This window comes from Notechis scutatus, chromosome 11, assembly GCF_049901735.1.
Source record: "Notechis scutatus isolate UNSWTSFEM ecotype Mainland chromosome 11, rNotScu1.2, whole genome shotgun sequence".
Lineage (NCBI taxonomy): Eukaryota > Metazoa > Chordata > Lepidosauria > Squamata > Elapidae > Notechis > Notechis scutatus.
Window position 1 is genome coordinate 4,252,545 of NC_142019.1, and position 16,969 is coordinate 4,269,513.

At 39.8% G+C, this 16,969-nt stretch overlaps 1 protein-coding gene across 1 annotated transcript in view; it reads right to left on the reverse strand.

Moving 5' to 3' along the window:
* Window positions 1-476: 476 nt before the first annotated feature.
* Window positions 477-16,969, reverse strand: part of TMC3 (transmembrane channel like 3) — a 44,408-nt gene continuing 27,915 nt past the window's right edge. The window contains exons 3-22 of the mRNA XM_087972862.1: window positions 13,620-13,695; window positions 12,673-12,754; window positions 11,958-12,064; window positions 11,587-11,685; window positions 11,337-11,479; window positions 10,255-10,402; window positions 9,910-9,953; window positions 9,601-9,748; window positions 8,805-8,914; window positions 8,342-8,420; window positions 7,422-7,670; window positions 6,990-7,118; window positions 6,254-6,321; window positions 5,753-5,881; window positions 4,736-4,846; window positions 3,966-4,091; window positions 3,520-3,598; window positions 3,266-3,308; window positions 2,373-2,682; window positions 477-1,729 (exon numbers count right to left, since the gene is read on the reverse strand). Of these exons, the coding sequence (XP_087828988.1) occupies window positions 877-1,729; window positions 2,373-2,682; window positions 3,266-3,308; window positions 3,520-3,598; window positions 3,966-4,091; window positions 4,736-4,846; window positions 5,753-5,881; window positions 6,254-6,321; window positions 6,990-7,118; window positions 7,422-7,670; window positions 8,342-8,420; window positions 8,805-8,914; window positions 9,601-9,748; window positions 9,910-9,953; window positions 10,255-10,402; window positions 11,337-11,479; window positions 11,587-11,685; window positions 11,958-12,064; window positions 12,673-12,754; window positions 13,620-13,695 (3,133 nt within the window). The 3' untranslated portion in view covers window positions 477-876. The remainder of the gene's footprint in view (window positions 1,730-2,372; window positions 2,683-3,265; window positions 3,309-3,519; window positions 3,599-3,965; window positions 4,092-4,735; window positions 4,847-5,752; window positions 5,882-6,253; window positions 6,322-6,989; window positions 7,119-7,421; window positions 7,671-8,341; window positions 8,421-8,804; window positions 8,915-9,600; window positions 9,749-9,909; window positions 9,954-10,254; window positions 10,403-11,336; window positions 11,480-11,586; window positions 11,686-11,957; window positions 12,065-12,672; window positions 12,755-13,619; window positions 13,696-16,969) is intronic.

Genomic DNA, 16,969 nt, shown 5'->3' on the forward strand with positions numbered 1-16,969 from the left:
CAGGACGGAGTCCGTGAGTTTTCCTCAGATTTTGATTTCACAACAACTTTGCAGGGTGGGATAGGGTAGAGGCGAAGAGGCTTTTGGGGAAAGTGCAAAGAAGAGCCACTAGGGTGATTAAAAGCCTGCAGGCAAAAACATATGAAGAAGGATTTGGATTTGGACATATGAAGAAGGATGATTTGGATTTGGCTAGTCTAGAGCAGGGGTCTCCAACCTTGGCAACTTGAAGCCCGGAGGACTTCAACTCCCAGAATTCCCCAGCTGGTCTAGAGAAAAAATGGACCAGGGGTGACAGAATAACGGTGTTCCAATGTGACTTTGAGCCAGTCACTTTCTTTCAGCCCAACCCACCTCACAGGGTTGTTGTGGAGAAAATAGGAGGAGGAAGGAATATTAGGTTCGTTCATACTGCCTTGAGTTACTTACAAAGTAATAAAGTCAGGATAAAAATCTAATCAATAAATCAATCAAACTTGATTATTCAACCATATGCAAACTGTTTATTTAACAACTGGAGTGAGCAGAATAACTGAACTGGCAGGTTTAACTGGCGAGCTGGCCTGCTGATGTCAGAATCCATTACTTAAATACACCGAGATTCATAGTGTGGGATCTGCTTCTTCTCTATGCTTGTTAAAGATGATTTTAAATGGTCATTTATTGCGGCATAATGATAGAGCGAGGATAATTCAGCCAAGAATAAGCAAATAGGAAGAACGTTACTAGAATGGAGCTAACGCAACATTCACCCTCAAGGGAAATGTAGCAATGCTTACACAAAGCAGAAGCATTTTGGATTTAGGGGTGCCTGACAGAGCTCTGAGGGTACCTCAAGTTTACAGTTCTCAAAGGTTGCAGACTTTTCTCCCCACTTTAGACACTGGAGCATATCAGGTCATTCATTTCGGCCAGGTTCAACTCCATGCCGGAGGTTGTCTTTTGGGGGGTTCCTTTCGCTCCTGGTTTCAGATATTTCTCCTTGCTGGGAATGACTTGGATGTACTGATCGTTGCCACTGGTGGGCTGATCGCTGCTCGATTCAGGAGAAATGGAATCGGACTCGGTGGGAGAAGGAACCGGTTTTGGCTTGGGCTTGACTTTGCCAGGGTGTTCTGAATAATGCTGGTCAAATTCAATATTCTTCAGGTGTATCTTTCTGTGAGGATGGGGTCCCCTGCCGTAAGTCAACCCAAAGCCATCTTCCCAAGACTTGTAGTGCATTTTCGCCAGAGGCCTGCTCGGCAGAACTTGGTTGTCGGTCCACTCCCCAACGTAGAAGCGAGGAGGGGCTCGGAGGTCCGACAGGGACCGTGGGCGGTGAGTCTGCTTAGCGACCCCTCTTCCGTACTCTTCCTCCTCCTCCTCAGTGTAATGAGGTGAGTAGGCCCTGCGGGGCGTTCGAACCACGTACCTTCTGATGTGACGTGGATACAACTCCACGAAGTCACTTGCCTCATCTAACCGGACGTTCCTTGGCAGCCGAGTTGTGGCACGGAGGATTTTTTTGCGGGGCTGGTGCTCGTTGACAATGTAGTACTTGGCTGTGTGAGCTCTGCGGCCCACAAAAGTGGGAGGCCCGGGGGGGCCGTGAGGCTCCAGCTTCATTTGTGGGAGGTTCTTTCTGAACAAGGGTTCTGAATCTTCCATGGGCTTCTTCACCTTTACAGGAGTATAGACTTTGGCTTTGCAGAGTTCACTAGCACTCCCATGGATCGTGTTCGGGTATCTAAGAAAGGAAGAGAGGGAAAGGGTGGCTAAGTGGTTTGGTCTGGTGGTTAAGACCCCAGGATGGAAAGCAGGAGACCGCAGGTTCAAGTCCCACCTTAGGCATGAAAGCCAGTTGGGTGACTTTGGGCCAATCACCAGGAGACGGTGAGTTCTAGTCCCACCTTAGGCATGAAGCCATCTGAATGACTTTGGGCCAATCACCAGGAAACAGTGAGTTCTAGTCCCACCTTAGGCATGAAGCCATCTGAATGACTTTGGGCCAATCACCAGGGAGACAGTGAGTTCTAGTCCCACGTGAGTTCTAGTTAGGCATGAAGCCATCTGAATGACTTTGGGCCAATCACCAGGAAACAGTGAGTTCTAGTCCCACCTTAGGCATGAAGCCATCTGAATGACTATGGGCCAATCACCAGGAGACAGTGAGTTCTAGTTCAATCTTAGGTATGAAAACTAGCTGGGTGACTTTGGGCCAATCACCAGGAGATGGTGAGTTCTAGTCCCACCTTAGGCATGAAGCCATCTGAATGACTTTGGGCCAATCACTAGGAGACAGTGAGTTCTAGTCCCACATGAAAGCCTGCTGGGAGACTTTGGCCAGTTACTGTTTCTGGTTTCTCTCTAGTTCCTGAGAAGGGTCTTACCTGTTGACTGAAGGTTCTGTTCTAGGCTTCACCATCTCAGGAATAGGAGGCGTTGGAGTGACGGGTATCGGTGCTACAGGTGTTGGAGCACCTGGATTATCTTTTGCTGGGGATGGCCCCGCTGCTTTCAGTATTTCAGGTGGTGGTACTGACTGAGATATTGTCTGTATTTGGCTGGCTTTGGGAGACTCAAAGTTTACTACACTGCCATTTTTCCTAGGGGTTGAGGACCGAGCTGAAGACTCCTGACTGATGACCTCAGTCTCCTGTTCGGGCCTCTTGCCATTTCCTTCCACTTTTTGGATTCTAGCTAAAAAATAAAGTTTAGGAAAAAATCAATCATAGCTTCTTCAGTCATCAGCTGGAACTGATCAATACAGTGTAGTACATATTTGATCCATGCATGAGAGTACCCAAGCACAACCCTGGTAACTCAACTAGCATCCTCCAGCTGAATTTGCCCATCATGTTAAAATGTGACGTACTTTAATCATGGCTTGTTAAACAAGAACCAGCAGCTGAATTAACACATTATCCTAAACCATAAACCATGACATGCCAAGCCACAACCAAAGTAAAATGAAGTATGTCTTAGTGCACTCTTAAATTCAAAACCTCAGTGAGAACAGGTTGCCCAGAATTCTTGCAGAATGCTTGAATTCTGATTGTAGCTCAGGTTCTAAGAATTTCAAAAGCCGATTCTTTAATTAATGCATTGCTCTGAAATTTGTCAGAATCTTCTGATTCTTTCTGCAGCCAGTAAATATAACTAGGCTAGTCTCTGTATGTTTCATATGACTGCTTTTGCTTTTGATTATGATTGCATTTTGTGAAAAAGATGACTGAACATACAGTCCAATAATGCCAAGTTCCTCATGGAAGTTTCTGCTCACCTGCTGCCATTTTGACCACTTTTTTCTTGTCTTCAGTTCTTTCCTAAAAGAAGACTCCAAATTAATTGGTTAAAAGTTTAGCCTTATATAATATTTCTGTTGAAAAAAACCACTGTGCTCAAACATCAAATAAAGTTTGTGGGTATAAAAGTGATCTGCACTGCTACTCACCCGTTGATTCATTCTTTCTGTTAAGAATCAATTTAAAAAAAAAAAAATCAAAAACACGGTATGAGCATTTGGTCAACACTTACTGTCTGGATCTGCATCCTTAGTTGGCTGTTGGTGAATTTTAATGACCTCGCAATACTCTGCAGGTAATATATTAGCATGCTGGAGGGGAAAAAAAATATCAGGAGAGATGTCTTTGATTTACATCACACTGAATTGAAAGACCTGAATAAACATAATTACAATAATTTGTTTCCATAATAAGATTTCTTCCCAGCAACTGGCAAATAGTCACCTTATTTGGATTTAGAAACTAAGCCAGAGCAGACATGATTAATACTTAAAAGTCACTAGGCATAACCCAACATATTAGCTATCTAAATACAGAGATCTTTTTCAGTATTTCTCATTTGCTGGCTAAAATGGAAGTTCTCCCAGGATAATGGCATGGCCGGATTCTTCTGGACACATACCTTGGCATCCACTCGAAATACTGACCATAAAATCAAATAAAAGTATTTAGACTTACAAGAGTAATAACAAAGCTGGAAGAACCACCACAGGACTACTGATGTAAGCCATCACAGAGTTGAACCAGGGAGGAAAGTCATTTCGAATAGTTTCAGACACAATGTCATAGATTTTTTCTTGCCCGCTAGATGAAAAACATTCAATTGTTGTCTAAGAAAATCTGCAGCATATTAAACATTTCAAAATAATTTTCTGTTCACAGCCAAGCTCTGAGCTAGGAAAACTTTGTGCCTTTTATTTTCCTGGGGAAAAATAACCACCAGTTGAGCAAACTGGAAGGATAAAGTCCATACTAGAATAGACCACAACTTTCCTCTAAAACAACTTGGGATTAAAAACTTTTCAAGATGAATTTAAGGCTTCTTATCTACCTCCATTTTGAGGAGAGGCAACCTGTGACCTCCACCTGTTGCTGAACCTCAACTCTCAGAAGACCAAGTAAATAAAGCCAATTATGAGGTGTAGATCAGCAATCTGAATAGCAACCCATCCCAGTTCAACCCAGTTTTTTTTATTGCACCCAAACTTTCAAATATTGTTTATTTTTATAGCATGTTTATTTTCATTTTATGACAATGGTGCATAAATACACACATAGAGCTATCTAATTATGAGAAATCAGCACTCCACAATCACAATATCTTCCAATAACATTATCTGTGGAATGAACTTTGATTTTGTAGAGGTTTCCCTGTTTTTTTTTAAAGTAAATGATTACTTTAAATGTTGCTTAAAATGTTAAATGAAGCAATGCCAGTATCCACTTACCTAAATGGGCCACAGGTTAGAGATGGCTTGTAGCGGGCAATGGCAAAGATAGTTGGGAGCATACACAGAAAGAGCATAAAGAGAAGCATAGCTAAGTAGAAGTTGTTAGATCTGAAAAGGAAGGTCACATTGTACACAAAGTGTTACATACCCTACATCAGGGGTGGGATTCTACCAGTTCGCACCTATTTGCTAGAACTGGTTGTTAACATTCTAAGCAATTCGTAGAACTGGTTGTTAGAAGAAATTACTGGCCTAATCCTGTAAGGAAGGCAGGAAGGAAACATTCTGGTGTTGCTTACAGAAACTGCCTCTCCGTTAACCCTTATTACATTCTTGGCAGGACTAGACTTCCTGTCTCAGGAATGTCTCTGGGGGTTTTTTCCCTTCCTTTGCTGGTACTTTGCTTGTGTGGAGTGACCATTCAAAATTACAATGGCACTGAAAAAAGTGACTTATGACCATTTTTCACACTTACGACTGTTGTAGCATCCCCACAGTCATGAGAGGCCAGGCGAGGAAATGCGTGCTTCGATGTGAGTGATATTGAGTTGGCCACGCCCAGACAGTAACATGACCACCAAGCTGTGCCCACCCAGTCACATGACCACCAAGCCACACCCACCACCTAAGCCACGCCCACAGAACCGGTTGTTAAAAATTTTGAATCCCACCCCTGCCCTACATCCCTAGTATTTTAAGGCTTTTTGAAACCCCAACTATAAGGCCAAGTACCAACATGGAGTTCGACTAGATAGAAGACCTCCAAAATCCCTTCCAGCCTTACGATTCTATGCTTTGTGAGTACACTCAATAAGTTTTAACTTTTAGGTTTAAAAAGCTAAGTCAAATTAAACAAACGCAGGTGTCTAATCTATTTGATTTTTTGATCTTTAAATGTTTCTTTTCATTTCGTTTTTATTTTCACCAACAATTGTGAGAACAATTACTGTAGAAGCGTTTGTGTTTTGCTGTTTCTGTGATGATACAGGCCTATATGTGAAGTAACTAACCCACCTTGAAGCTCGGAAGACTTGCTGATGAGGGACATTGCAGGTCAACACTGCCCAACTTCTCAGGTACATCAGCCCAATCAGCTTGAGGACGTTGAATGCGGGCAGGCAAGGGGAAAAGAAGGCTCCCATCCTAGGAATGGGGAGAACCAGAGCCCACTCGTCAATGTGTTAATTTAGGAAGTAGGCAATTAATGAACAAGTTTTTCCTAGCTTCACTCAGAATGGGATGGGTTGGATTATTGATGAGCGTGGCCAATATAAAGAGATTAATTTGGCCATCACCCATATGAGCAGAGATTCAAACCAAGATAGACCAACTATCAAGTAAACAATGCACCAATCAAGGAACTACTAATGCAGACAAGCTAACACTATACAACCCTTAATAAACAATTTCCCTTTTTGGAATGCAGTTACAGTCTGGGGTTCAAAGATAATATGACTGTGAGTTCTTCAAAGATTAACAATCTCTAAAATAAACATATAGAAGTTAATTTGTTACCAGATCATCCCTTGATTGTAGACCAAATGCAGGACATTTTCTGCTATTTTGAATTCCCCATATTCTGGCTGCAAAATAATAACAACAACAAAAGATTCAGTAAGAAATTCTTTTTTTAAAAGAAATACATCTGGGGCGATGTTTCTTGCACTTTTTTCTCTCAGTTCCCTTTGACCCTTTTAAAAAATTATGTAGGAAGAAAGAGTTTCTGTTTGCATGGGTTATATTTATCATTATTTACTGTATTATGAATTCTGGTATCTTTGCTGCCACAACTGCTTGGGTCTTGGGGGATTTCAGGGGTTCTCTGTCCAGACTTTAAGAAATACTGATTTAAGGCATTCTGTGAATGTGAGATCTGCTCTCTGGTTTATGGATTCAGATGAAATAAATGGAACACTGCCATCTATTGGCTGAAAGTGTTATGCACCACTCACTGAGAGCAATGGAGAAGGAAGATTTAGGAAGGGAATATAACAATAGCAATTGCACGTAGACTTATATACCACTTCACTGTGCCCTCTCTAAGCAGATTACAGAGTCAGCCTATTGCCCCCAACAATCTGGGTCCTCCTTTTATCAACCTCAGAAGGATGGAATGCTGAGTCAAACTTGACCCGGTCAGGATCAAACTCTTGGCAGTGGGCAGAGTCAGCCTGCAATACTGCATTCTAACCATGGCGCCACCATGGCTCCAATTTGTACCTTTTTATTATTTGTTTAAACCTATACTCACAAACTTGCTTTCCAGATCCCAGCACCAGCAGTCACTTAAGTACCGGACAAAAAGCCCACGGAAAAAATCAATCAGGAGGATGCTAGCTACTGTGAACAGCATATCGATAATTGACAATTTCAACATCTCCTGAAACAAACCACAAACAGAATGCAATGACCAATGGTAACACTTTAAAAAAAACAAAAACACAACCCAAAACATGTATTACTACCTACTAGGCATTTAACATTGAAATGGGTAACATATTTGGAAGTGTAGTATTTATTAAAAAAAAAAAATAAGCAAGCAGTGTCCTTGATACTTTAGAAACAGCAGAAGCAAAAATAGTAAGAATGGGAAGATAGGCCTCCCTTGATCTTCGTGCCAAACATTTCTTCAGTTCTGGTGCCTTCACAGGAAAAAAATAGCTTGGGTAAGGATGAGACATACTTGGCCAACATAGGTCTCCCAGCATTGACTTTGGTGACTTTCACTGTTGGTGTCATAAGGTGCTGTATTGTTGAGTTCAACCAGGTGAGCATAGCTTTGGGTGTGATTCTCAGATAGAAGGAAAGTGCCATTCTTAATCGGTTGCATATTTGGAGTTGGGGTTGAAAAGTTGTGCTCCAGAAGGATTTTTGCTGCTAAGAAGGTAGTGGTATCCATGGCCTTGCTTCTATTTTTATGAATTTCAGTCTCCTGAAATCATACATTGAAATATAACCTCAGAGAGTGGACCTTCCACCTTTCCAGTCCTGTTTAAAGCTTTTAAGTCACAGCCTGCAGCCTCAAAAATACAAATGGACTTTGCCAAAATCTAGGCAGTAGAGCCTGGAGTTTCCCTCCTACCCCAAAATTACTGCTTATATTATAATTGCTAGTGTGCTGAGAGAAAAAAATATTTAAAACGTTTAAATTCAATCAAAGCATTTTAGTTCTTATCATGAGTATACTTAATGTTGTCTTTTCAATATCACTTTTTAGAATGCAATCACAACAACCAGCACATCCCTGGTTAAGAGATGGAAGTAAATGAATTGAATATTCTGTTATTCTGATATATTATTTCTTTTTTTACCTGCAGTAATACAACTTATCCTGTCATGTCACGAATCATGTGGGTTGAATTTCTGTTATAAAATCATTCTTATATTCCAACCCAAATGAGATCATATTTATGAGGTAATATTTTTAAACAAATATTACAAATGAAAGGGACAAGTCAGAATATAAGGGAGTTAACACTTTATCCTTATTTTCAATGAAGTATCAGAGAGTTTCAGGTGCAAAATCCCTACTTGTTTCAAGGGGATTACTGCAAAGCACAGAGACCATCTTGCTACACGAGATGGTTAAGACTTGCAACTTACAACAATGCTCATGCTATCCACTTTATCCAGAAGTGCAATGATCAAGCTGTAGAGATTTCCCAAATATAAGACCAAAACTCTGGTGGGGGGAAAAAAAGGCCAAGAGACAAAAATTGGCAAATGTTTTTTCCACTGTAAGCCCACTCCTATTCCATCTGTCACATCCCTACTCCTGTGGGAAAGTTACTGCAAAATCCCATTCCCTCCCCACCCCACTAACCTGCTTTCCAGCTCCATTCTCCTGTGCAGGGCAACAAAAGAAGACCCGGCCAATCAGCTGGGACTCAATGGGAGTCAGAGAATAGATGGGGGTGGGGCCAGTCAGAGCTGGGATTTGCCGGTTCTCTGAACTACTCAAAATTCCCGCTATCGGTTCCCCAAAACCGGTCAGAACCTGCTCCCACCTCTACATCAGAGGCCATTTTCATTTTGCTGTTGTTGTGATGCGGTTGATTTCCCATACCTGGCAAGCTGGAAGCGAAGAGTAGTCCGGGGGTGATACATCTCTAATGCAGCTATCAGTTCAAATGCAGATGGTGCAAGCATGGTGATCAGAGAGACAACCACACTCACCTGGAAATAAGAGAAGAATGTGTTATTTTCAGAAAACAGTGCTTGATTTTTATGGAACTATTAAAGCATCATGTATATCAGAATATAGCTCTTCACTGAGATAGGACGTCATCTTTGACAGATAGGTGTCACAATTCAAAAATACAGCCAATTAAGTAATCCTGGGCATAAACACTCACCAACAAAAGCATTTAGAGAGAATGATACCCATGTTTTTGTATGGGTATTTCTAGTCACATTCATTTTCTTGAAAGCCAGATTTCAGCAAGAGATTTTGTGTGATAGAATGCATATATTTAATATTTTCAGCAAATTATGCCTTTGGGGACCTGTGTTTTCTTAACATATTCTTATATGATGTCTTAAAAGTGAGCATGCAAATATTTTGAGCCCCAGGCATTTCAAAATACAGTCAAGTTTCAGTTTATTCATTGATTTGAAAGTCTAAAATGAAGAAAGTTGGTATCAAAATACAAATGGAATGAAATTTCTCCCATAGCTTTGCAGGAGTGTGGATAACAAGCATCCCAAACCACATGCACATTGAGAGGATATCCAATATAGTATCATCTTCACCATCATGGCTCATAAACCATATAGATAACTCCATGAAGGAGGAAAAGGATCAGGGCCATTTTTTCCTCATTTTGCAAATAAAGTCTGAAGCTAAGAAAATGTGCTCTTACTTCATTCTTTTCCCACAAGGTGAGCTCTTTTTTCATCCTTTCCAATTTCTGGGATCGATCCACTACAAAATAAATGATGTAAATACTTCCAGCAAGAGAGAGAAGCACCAAGATGTTTGCAATGATCCTTAAGGTTATTGTCACCGCCCTGAAGGAGGGGAGCACAAGGGTAAAAGAAGAAAAGAGCTTCAAATCATTTCAGTAGCTTATATAATAATAGGTTTAAATGACAGAGATCTGGCTTCAGTCTCTCTCTCTCTCTCTGATCAATTGCATATCACTAGATGGAAAAATTATATGCATACATACAGGTTTGTGCTCTTTTTCTTTTCTTGCTCTTCCAATATAGCTTCCTTAAAAGAAACAAAAACAAAATAGTGTATAAAACAGCTGTAAAATTGCCCACTCAGACAACAGTTTTGTGTGACTTGTTTCTAACTAAGGTTTCCTAGGACTATGACCTTAAGTCTTAGCTGCACTCCCACACTTGCCATCTCAGGAGTGGGTCCTCTTCCTCTCAAGGAACTCCTGACTAGATGTATGTATTTGTTTTGATGCTCCTTCTAAGGACTCTACACAACATTTTGGTGTTTCTGTCTCATCCACTTATCATAGGCAGCTGTTCTTTTCACGTTTGAACGTTGATTAGCTTACCCGGATGCTGTTCACTATAGCAGCAGATTTGCTCTCTGCAGCTTCAGGGTTGCCAATTAAGTAATCCCAGGCACAAAACAATCGCCAACAAAAAGTGTAGTTTTCATCAGAAGCACTTGCAAGGCTCAGTCTTGAATTTTTGGCCATCCTGGAAAATAACCACCAAAAGACCCATAGATCGTTATCCTTCAGCCCAGATCTTGAAAGTCTCTGATGGAGATATGTCAGCCTATTCTTAAGTCTACCTAATATCATAAGTGCAATCTCATCACTACACCCCCTGTTATTTTTACCCTGTTTATATTTGATTTTGTTTATCATTTTGCCTAATGAAGAGAACTGAAGACCTTAAATTCCTGTAGGTCATTTAATGGCTTTGCGTTCAGAAAGGTATCCCTCACATTTTGGTTTAGGACTTTTTTCCGGTTTGGAAAGCAATTTTTTGCTTTAAGTTGCCCAAAAGCTGGTTCACATATGCTCAGTGCTTGGTTTGCCAGTATGAACCAGTCCATTCAAAAACAGTGCTTAAAAACGGATCAGAGTGCTCTAAATAGTTAATCAGTGCATTGCAAACAGCAAGTACATAAACACTGAGGTTTGGGAGTAATTCTGATCAGAATTCTGATAGTAGAATGAAATCTCCTCCTCTATCCTATGCTCCCACCTCCAAAACAAAAAATAAAAAAACAGGCTAAGTATTTCCCCTTCTTGGCCTACTGGAGTAATTTGCAGAAGATAAAATCGTAAGTGTAAAGATTGCAAGGACAGGTAAAATATCTAAGGGTAATTTTACACTTCCTTTCATTGCCTAGGTCTACCATAAACATTAGTAATTCTAGAAGTGTGACATATTCTTGATGCATCATCTACCTCCTTCATAGGAAGCTTCTTCTGAAATGTCAATTTAGTATCAGGAGTTCTAAATTAACATTTCAGGAGGAGTGAATGTAGGTGGAAACCTAAAGCAATCTCCTTTGTTTTTCAGTTTGTTGCTTGCAGTTCCTAGTCAACAAATGAGATAAAGTCAAATAATTTATTTATTTATTTTAAATGGATGGTTGTTATGAAAAGACCCGCCTTACTTCTTCAAGAGAATGATAAAACTGTAGGCAAAGACTGCCATTCCGACAAGGAAGTAGGCAAGGGGCAGTCGGTAACCAGCACTCCCAATTTTCCTTGCCTGCCCATAGTATCCATAGAACAAAACGGAGTATTGAAGGTAACCCTATAGAAATAGAAATAATATAATTATCAGTAGCAATTCTGTTTAATAAATGTGTGTTTGTGTGTGTGTGTGTGTGTGTGTGTCTATTAGGAAGATTTTTTGCTTGCCCCCAAAGACCAGATGGTATCCAGATCTTGTGCAGAATGAAATTGATCACTGGGGATCTGCTTGTTGGGAGTAGTTCCAAAGGCATCTCCAGCCAAGATCTGAAACAAAATGAAGTCTGGAAATTAGATAGGTAGGTAGACAGGTAGGTTTTACAACACTTGTACATCACCTAGTTCATGTAGAAAATAATTTATTGAATTTGTCTCCAGACCATTTCAAGTATTCGGTTCATATGATACCACAAATGATGTCCTCAATTCACTTCAAGGTACTTTGAGGCATTTCAGGCCCTTCAATCAAGATCAAATTGTCCCCTCTTGGCCTAAAACAAGTTTTGGTTTCCATCTGGAAGTCTAAAAGAATCACTTACTTCTGGCAAAACCACAAAGGCTCCTGTCATGATGGTGAGAACAATGTTGATGCCAAACAGCCAGCGCAAAAAGATAAAGTAAGAGGCAACCCCTGAGCCAAAGTGACCTAAACACAAGGAAACACATAAAACATCATATCAGGCCTCCAATATCTTCTAAAAAAGGTGTTTTCAGCTTTTGCCAGAAGGCAGACAAGGCTGGGGACAAATGAATTTTCAACAGGAAGCCATTTGAGCTCCATTTCAACAGGAGGCCATTTGAGCTCCATCACCTTCTGAGCTTCTGTCCATCTGACCTCCAGAAATAGCAGAAAGCCAGCTACTTTTCCTTGCATGATCAATGTAAGTCATGCCAATGCTAGTGAGGAGATGCAGTCCTGCAAGTAACCCAGAACCAAACAATATTGGACAATCACTATGTTGATACCATGCCTACTAGTTAACTAGTTAGTGTTTTATCTTATTCTAATAGACAATCATAAATGGTTCTACCTCAGCCTTTTACATGCTTATTTAATGCAAATCTCGCTGATTTGATGGAATTTACTCTGATAAAGCATGTTTAGGGTCATAGCTCCAAAATAAAAAATAAATTTGTCTTAAAGTCTGACATAATGATAAAGTTATGGAAACTGGATTTGAATTAGCCCAACCCCAATTCCTAGCATTTTATTTTTATTCAATGCTTTGAATTTTTGAAGACATATATACTTACTTTCAATTTTCTTGATTCTCATTTCCCAAGGAATAAAGATGACCATGAAGTTATATGCAAGCCTTATAAATTTTCTCCATAGCTAGAAGAACAAAATAGCCACACACATTTAGAATATATACAGTCTATAACACATTGTGTTGCTGATTCTGTCTTTTCTTCCTCCAATTCACCAGTATTTTACTTAATATGTTTGCTCTAGTAATTACATTCTTGAAATATTTTTATTTGTATTTGAAATATTAGTAATATTTTAATGTAATTCTGTAATCTTCACAAAACTTTAGTATTGAAATATAAAACAAGATACATAGTAGCTGCAATAATTAACTTTGTCATTGAGATGAATCTATTTAATATTGTATTTCTGAACCAAAACATAAACAGAAAAACCAGTTTTCCTTTTAATGTGTGTTTCTCCAACTTTTTCAAATTCCATTGATTAATGTCAATGTACTGGCATTCAAATGTTGGTGAATGTGTTCTAAACCAACTCAACATATAATCTATTCTGTAATCAAGGCTAATGAATTTTATAATGCATGCTCAGTTTTACAGCTGCTGCTGGAAGTATTTTAATAAAAGAAGGATTGAACCAAAGGCTCAAACTTCAGAAAGCCTTTGGACTCAAAACCAATAGCACAACCATTTCAACAACCTAAATGAAAAAAGTTTAGCCTAGCAAAGGCTACAGATGATAGATAGTTGGTGCTCAGATGCTGTATAATACACAGCAGGTGAATTTTCCCCAATGAATCTCTCCCTGATATACTCATTAAAGGTAGAAAGCTTTGCCAGGAAAAAAAAAAGAGATCTGTAAACAATATCTCTCATTTTCACTGAGATGACAATGATATCATTAGAAATATTTCTGTCTGCAAATAGAAATGCTAGGCTCATTTTCATGAAAAGTGAGCTCTGGAGCTTTTAATGAAAACCAGACCAACCTCTGCTCCCGCAGCTTGATAGCCTCTTGTCCGAGTCAGCCGACCTTCGTACTTCAATACAATCTCTTTAGCTTGTCTGCCAAGAGAAAAAAGTGGTGGGTTTTTGAGGACCCAAATCTCATTATAGCTCTTGTTCCGGCCATTCCCCTTTCATAAACAACATTAAATAAATGGCACCAAATAGTGGGACTTCCTGCAGACAAAGACAGTCTGCCCTTGTTACTCTTACAACAATGGGAGCAACTTAATGTTCCTTCCTTTAGAAAAATCACAGGGAAAGTGAAGGGTACAAATCAGCAGCTACAGATGTGTTATTATTTGTTATGGAACCACAAATCATACAACTGTAGAGAAGAGAGCAAGGGGAGGACAAGTTTAAGGAGTCAGCCTCCAGCCTTTCAGGAAACATCACAAAGAAGGCCAAAGCTGCACTTTGTTACCTGATTATTTATCTCATCTACATTTTTATAGGATCACCCAGTTCACAATGGATGCTGAGTGGCTAACCTGCAATGACCATGAAAGCAATTTAAAAAAGACTGCATCGCACAGCATAAAAACCAAACACACAATTACTACACTAAGCTGCTTACTACACTTGCCCAATACTGAGGCCCAAAGCTCAGAAAAAATATCAGTTTTAAATGCATAATTACATTTTTTGGGGGGGTGAGGTTGGGAACAGGAGATCCCTGGGAAGCAAACCACTTCTATTCTCCTCTTTAAGTCAACCACCTCCAATTCTAAACGTATGCTGTTCATTATTAGTACAAAATGAATTGAATTTCTCACTGAATTCCAGCAATGTGATTATTTTTTTTTGCATGGCAAGGAAATGTTAAGGATGAAAATGAAAGCGGTTTTTCTTCACAGAAACTTCTTAATTCCATTCCCACCCTTAATTTTGAAAACATCCAAACCACAGATTGAAAAAAAAATGTTGCAATGATGAAATGGATCATTTTACTGCTGAATGCTGAGGATGTGATCCCAGGGTACAGGCAGCCACATAACAAGATACTAAAGTATGCAAATTATTCATCCAGGGTAGACTTTAAGGTTGGCATGCCAATATTCCCAAATTTAAATTCTGGATATTCCTGAGTTTAACTGCTGGGAAAGGGTGAGAAATTCTGGAGGTAGCTCATCTCATCTGAGGTAGCTCACCACAGCTCTGGAGGTCTGCTACCAATCAGGTGTCTTGGGTTTCTTCACCATAATTCCCAATCTTTTATTCTGTTTGTTGGTAACAGGGGTAGATGATGTCTAATTATGGTGGATGCCCCACTTGAGGATGGATGATATAAATAATACTCAACTAGTTTAAACCAAATAACTAAAAAAAAGGGGGAAATCTTATGGTATCTCTGGACAACTGCATAACTGGATAGAAGCATTCCTGTCAAAGAGACAAAAAATGGTCAAAATTGGGAGCGTCCTATCAAATTCTGTACCTGTCAACAGTAGTGTCCCCCAAGGCAGTGTTTTAGGACCAACTCTCTTCATACTCTACATAAATGACCTCTGTGATCATATTAAGAGCAATTGTGTTCTCTTCGCTGATGATGTAAAGCTATTCAACACCATAGACAATACTACTACCCTCCAAAAAGCCCTTGACTATGTATCAGAATGGTCAATCAAATGGCAACTTCAAATCTCAACAAATAAATGCTCTGTCTTACATATTGGCAGAAAAAATCAGAAAATAAAATACAGGCTCAATAGTCAAGACCTTGTTGAGGATCCAAACTTTGTCAAGGACCTTGGAGTACTCATCTCTAATGATCTAAGTGCTAGAGCCTACTGTAACTACATAGCCAAAAAGGCATTAAGAGTTGTTAATCTAATCCTACGTAGCTTCTTCTCTGGTAATATCACACTACTAACTAGAGCATACAAAACATTTGCTAGACCTATACTTGAATACAGCTCATCAGTCTGGAACTCATATCATGTATCTGATATTAACACAATTGAAAAAGTCCAGAAATATTTCACAAGAAGAGTTCTCCACTCCTCTACTCATTGCAGAATACCTTATGCCACCAGACTTGAAACTCTAGACCTAGAAAACCTAGAACTACGCCACCTCTGGTCCGATCTAAATATAGTATATAAAATCATACATTGCAATGTCCTACCTGCAAATGAATACTTCAGCTTCAATCATAACAATACAAGAGTACACAATAGATACAAACTCAAGGTTAGCTGCACCAAACGTGACTGCAGAAAATATGACTTCAGCAACAGAGTGGTCAATGTCTGGAATACTCTACCTGACTCTGTGGTTTCTTCCCCAAACCCCAAAAACTTTAACCTTAGACTGTCTACTGTTGACCTCACCCCTTTCCTAAGAGGCCTGTAGGGGGCGTGCATAAGCGCACCAATCGTGCCTACCGTCCCTGTCCTATTGTTTTTTTATTTTTCTTATAAGTATCTATCTCATGTATTCAAAACTACATTTATTCTTATACCTGTATCTTGTAAGCGATTGACAAATCAAATAAAATGTAAAAATGTAAATGGAATACTTATGTTTCTTTGAACATTAGGAAATGCTAGCCACCTCCACAGTTACTTAAGAGAGTAAACATCCTTGTTAAAGGCACTTTGGGAAGGCAAAAACTATTCCAATTTCCAGAGAAGATTGTGGATACAGGATCTCCATTTCTTGGCATAGCTCTTTTTCTTAAGCCAAAGAGTGGTATAGTAACACAAAGATCAATACATAAAATACAGCCATAGTCTATTTACAAGTAATAGGTGAGCCTCCAATAAGTCAGATTTTATTAACTGCACACAAAATCTAGCTACCATAACTATATCATATTGCTTATCTGACAGAAAGTAAGGAGCATTAAAAATTGTCTCACTGACCAGAAAGAGGAAATTAAAAACAGTGAAAAATAACTTTTCTATGCCTGTCTATAATCTGAAATAAAGGAATACACGAGCAAATCAGCTCCATAGTCCTCGAACCAAGAGAAAAAAAATGTTATGTTTCTTACACAAAGACTGTTGTAAAATTTATCAAAGCCAACTCTTGCCAGGGATTTAAGTGGCTGAATTACAAGCATTGACCCTACTCTGCACTCCTGAAAAACCATTTCTTTGGTAGAATATTTCAAGAAGGGCATCTCTCTGACTTCCGGTTTGTCGGCTTCGCGAGCGGCAGGGATTTGCGACTCTGCGCGATCCCTGCCGCGCTAGCCATTTTTGGTGCTCCGATCCGGACGGGTTCGGAGCTAGGCTACCCTACAGGGGTAGCTGAAGATAGGGGGGATCCGGGAAGGGGTTTGGGGGTGTTGCAGACCCCCTCCCCGGCCGGCAGAACCCCCTTTTCC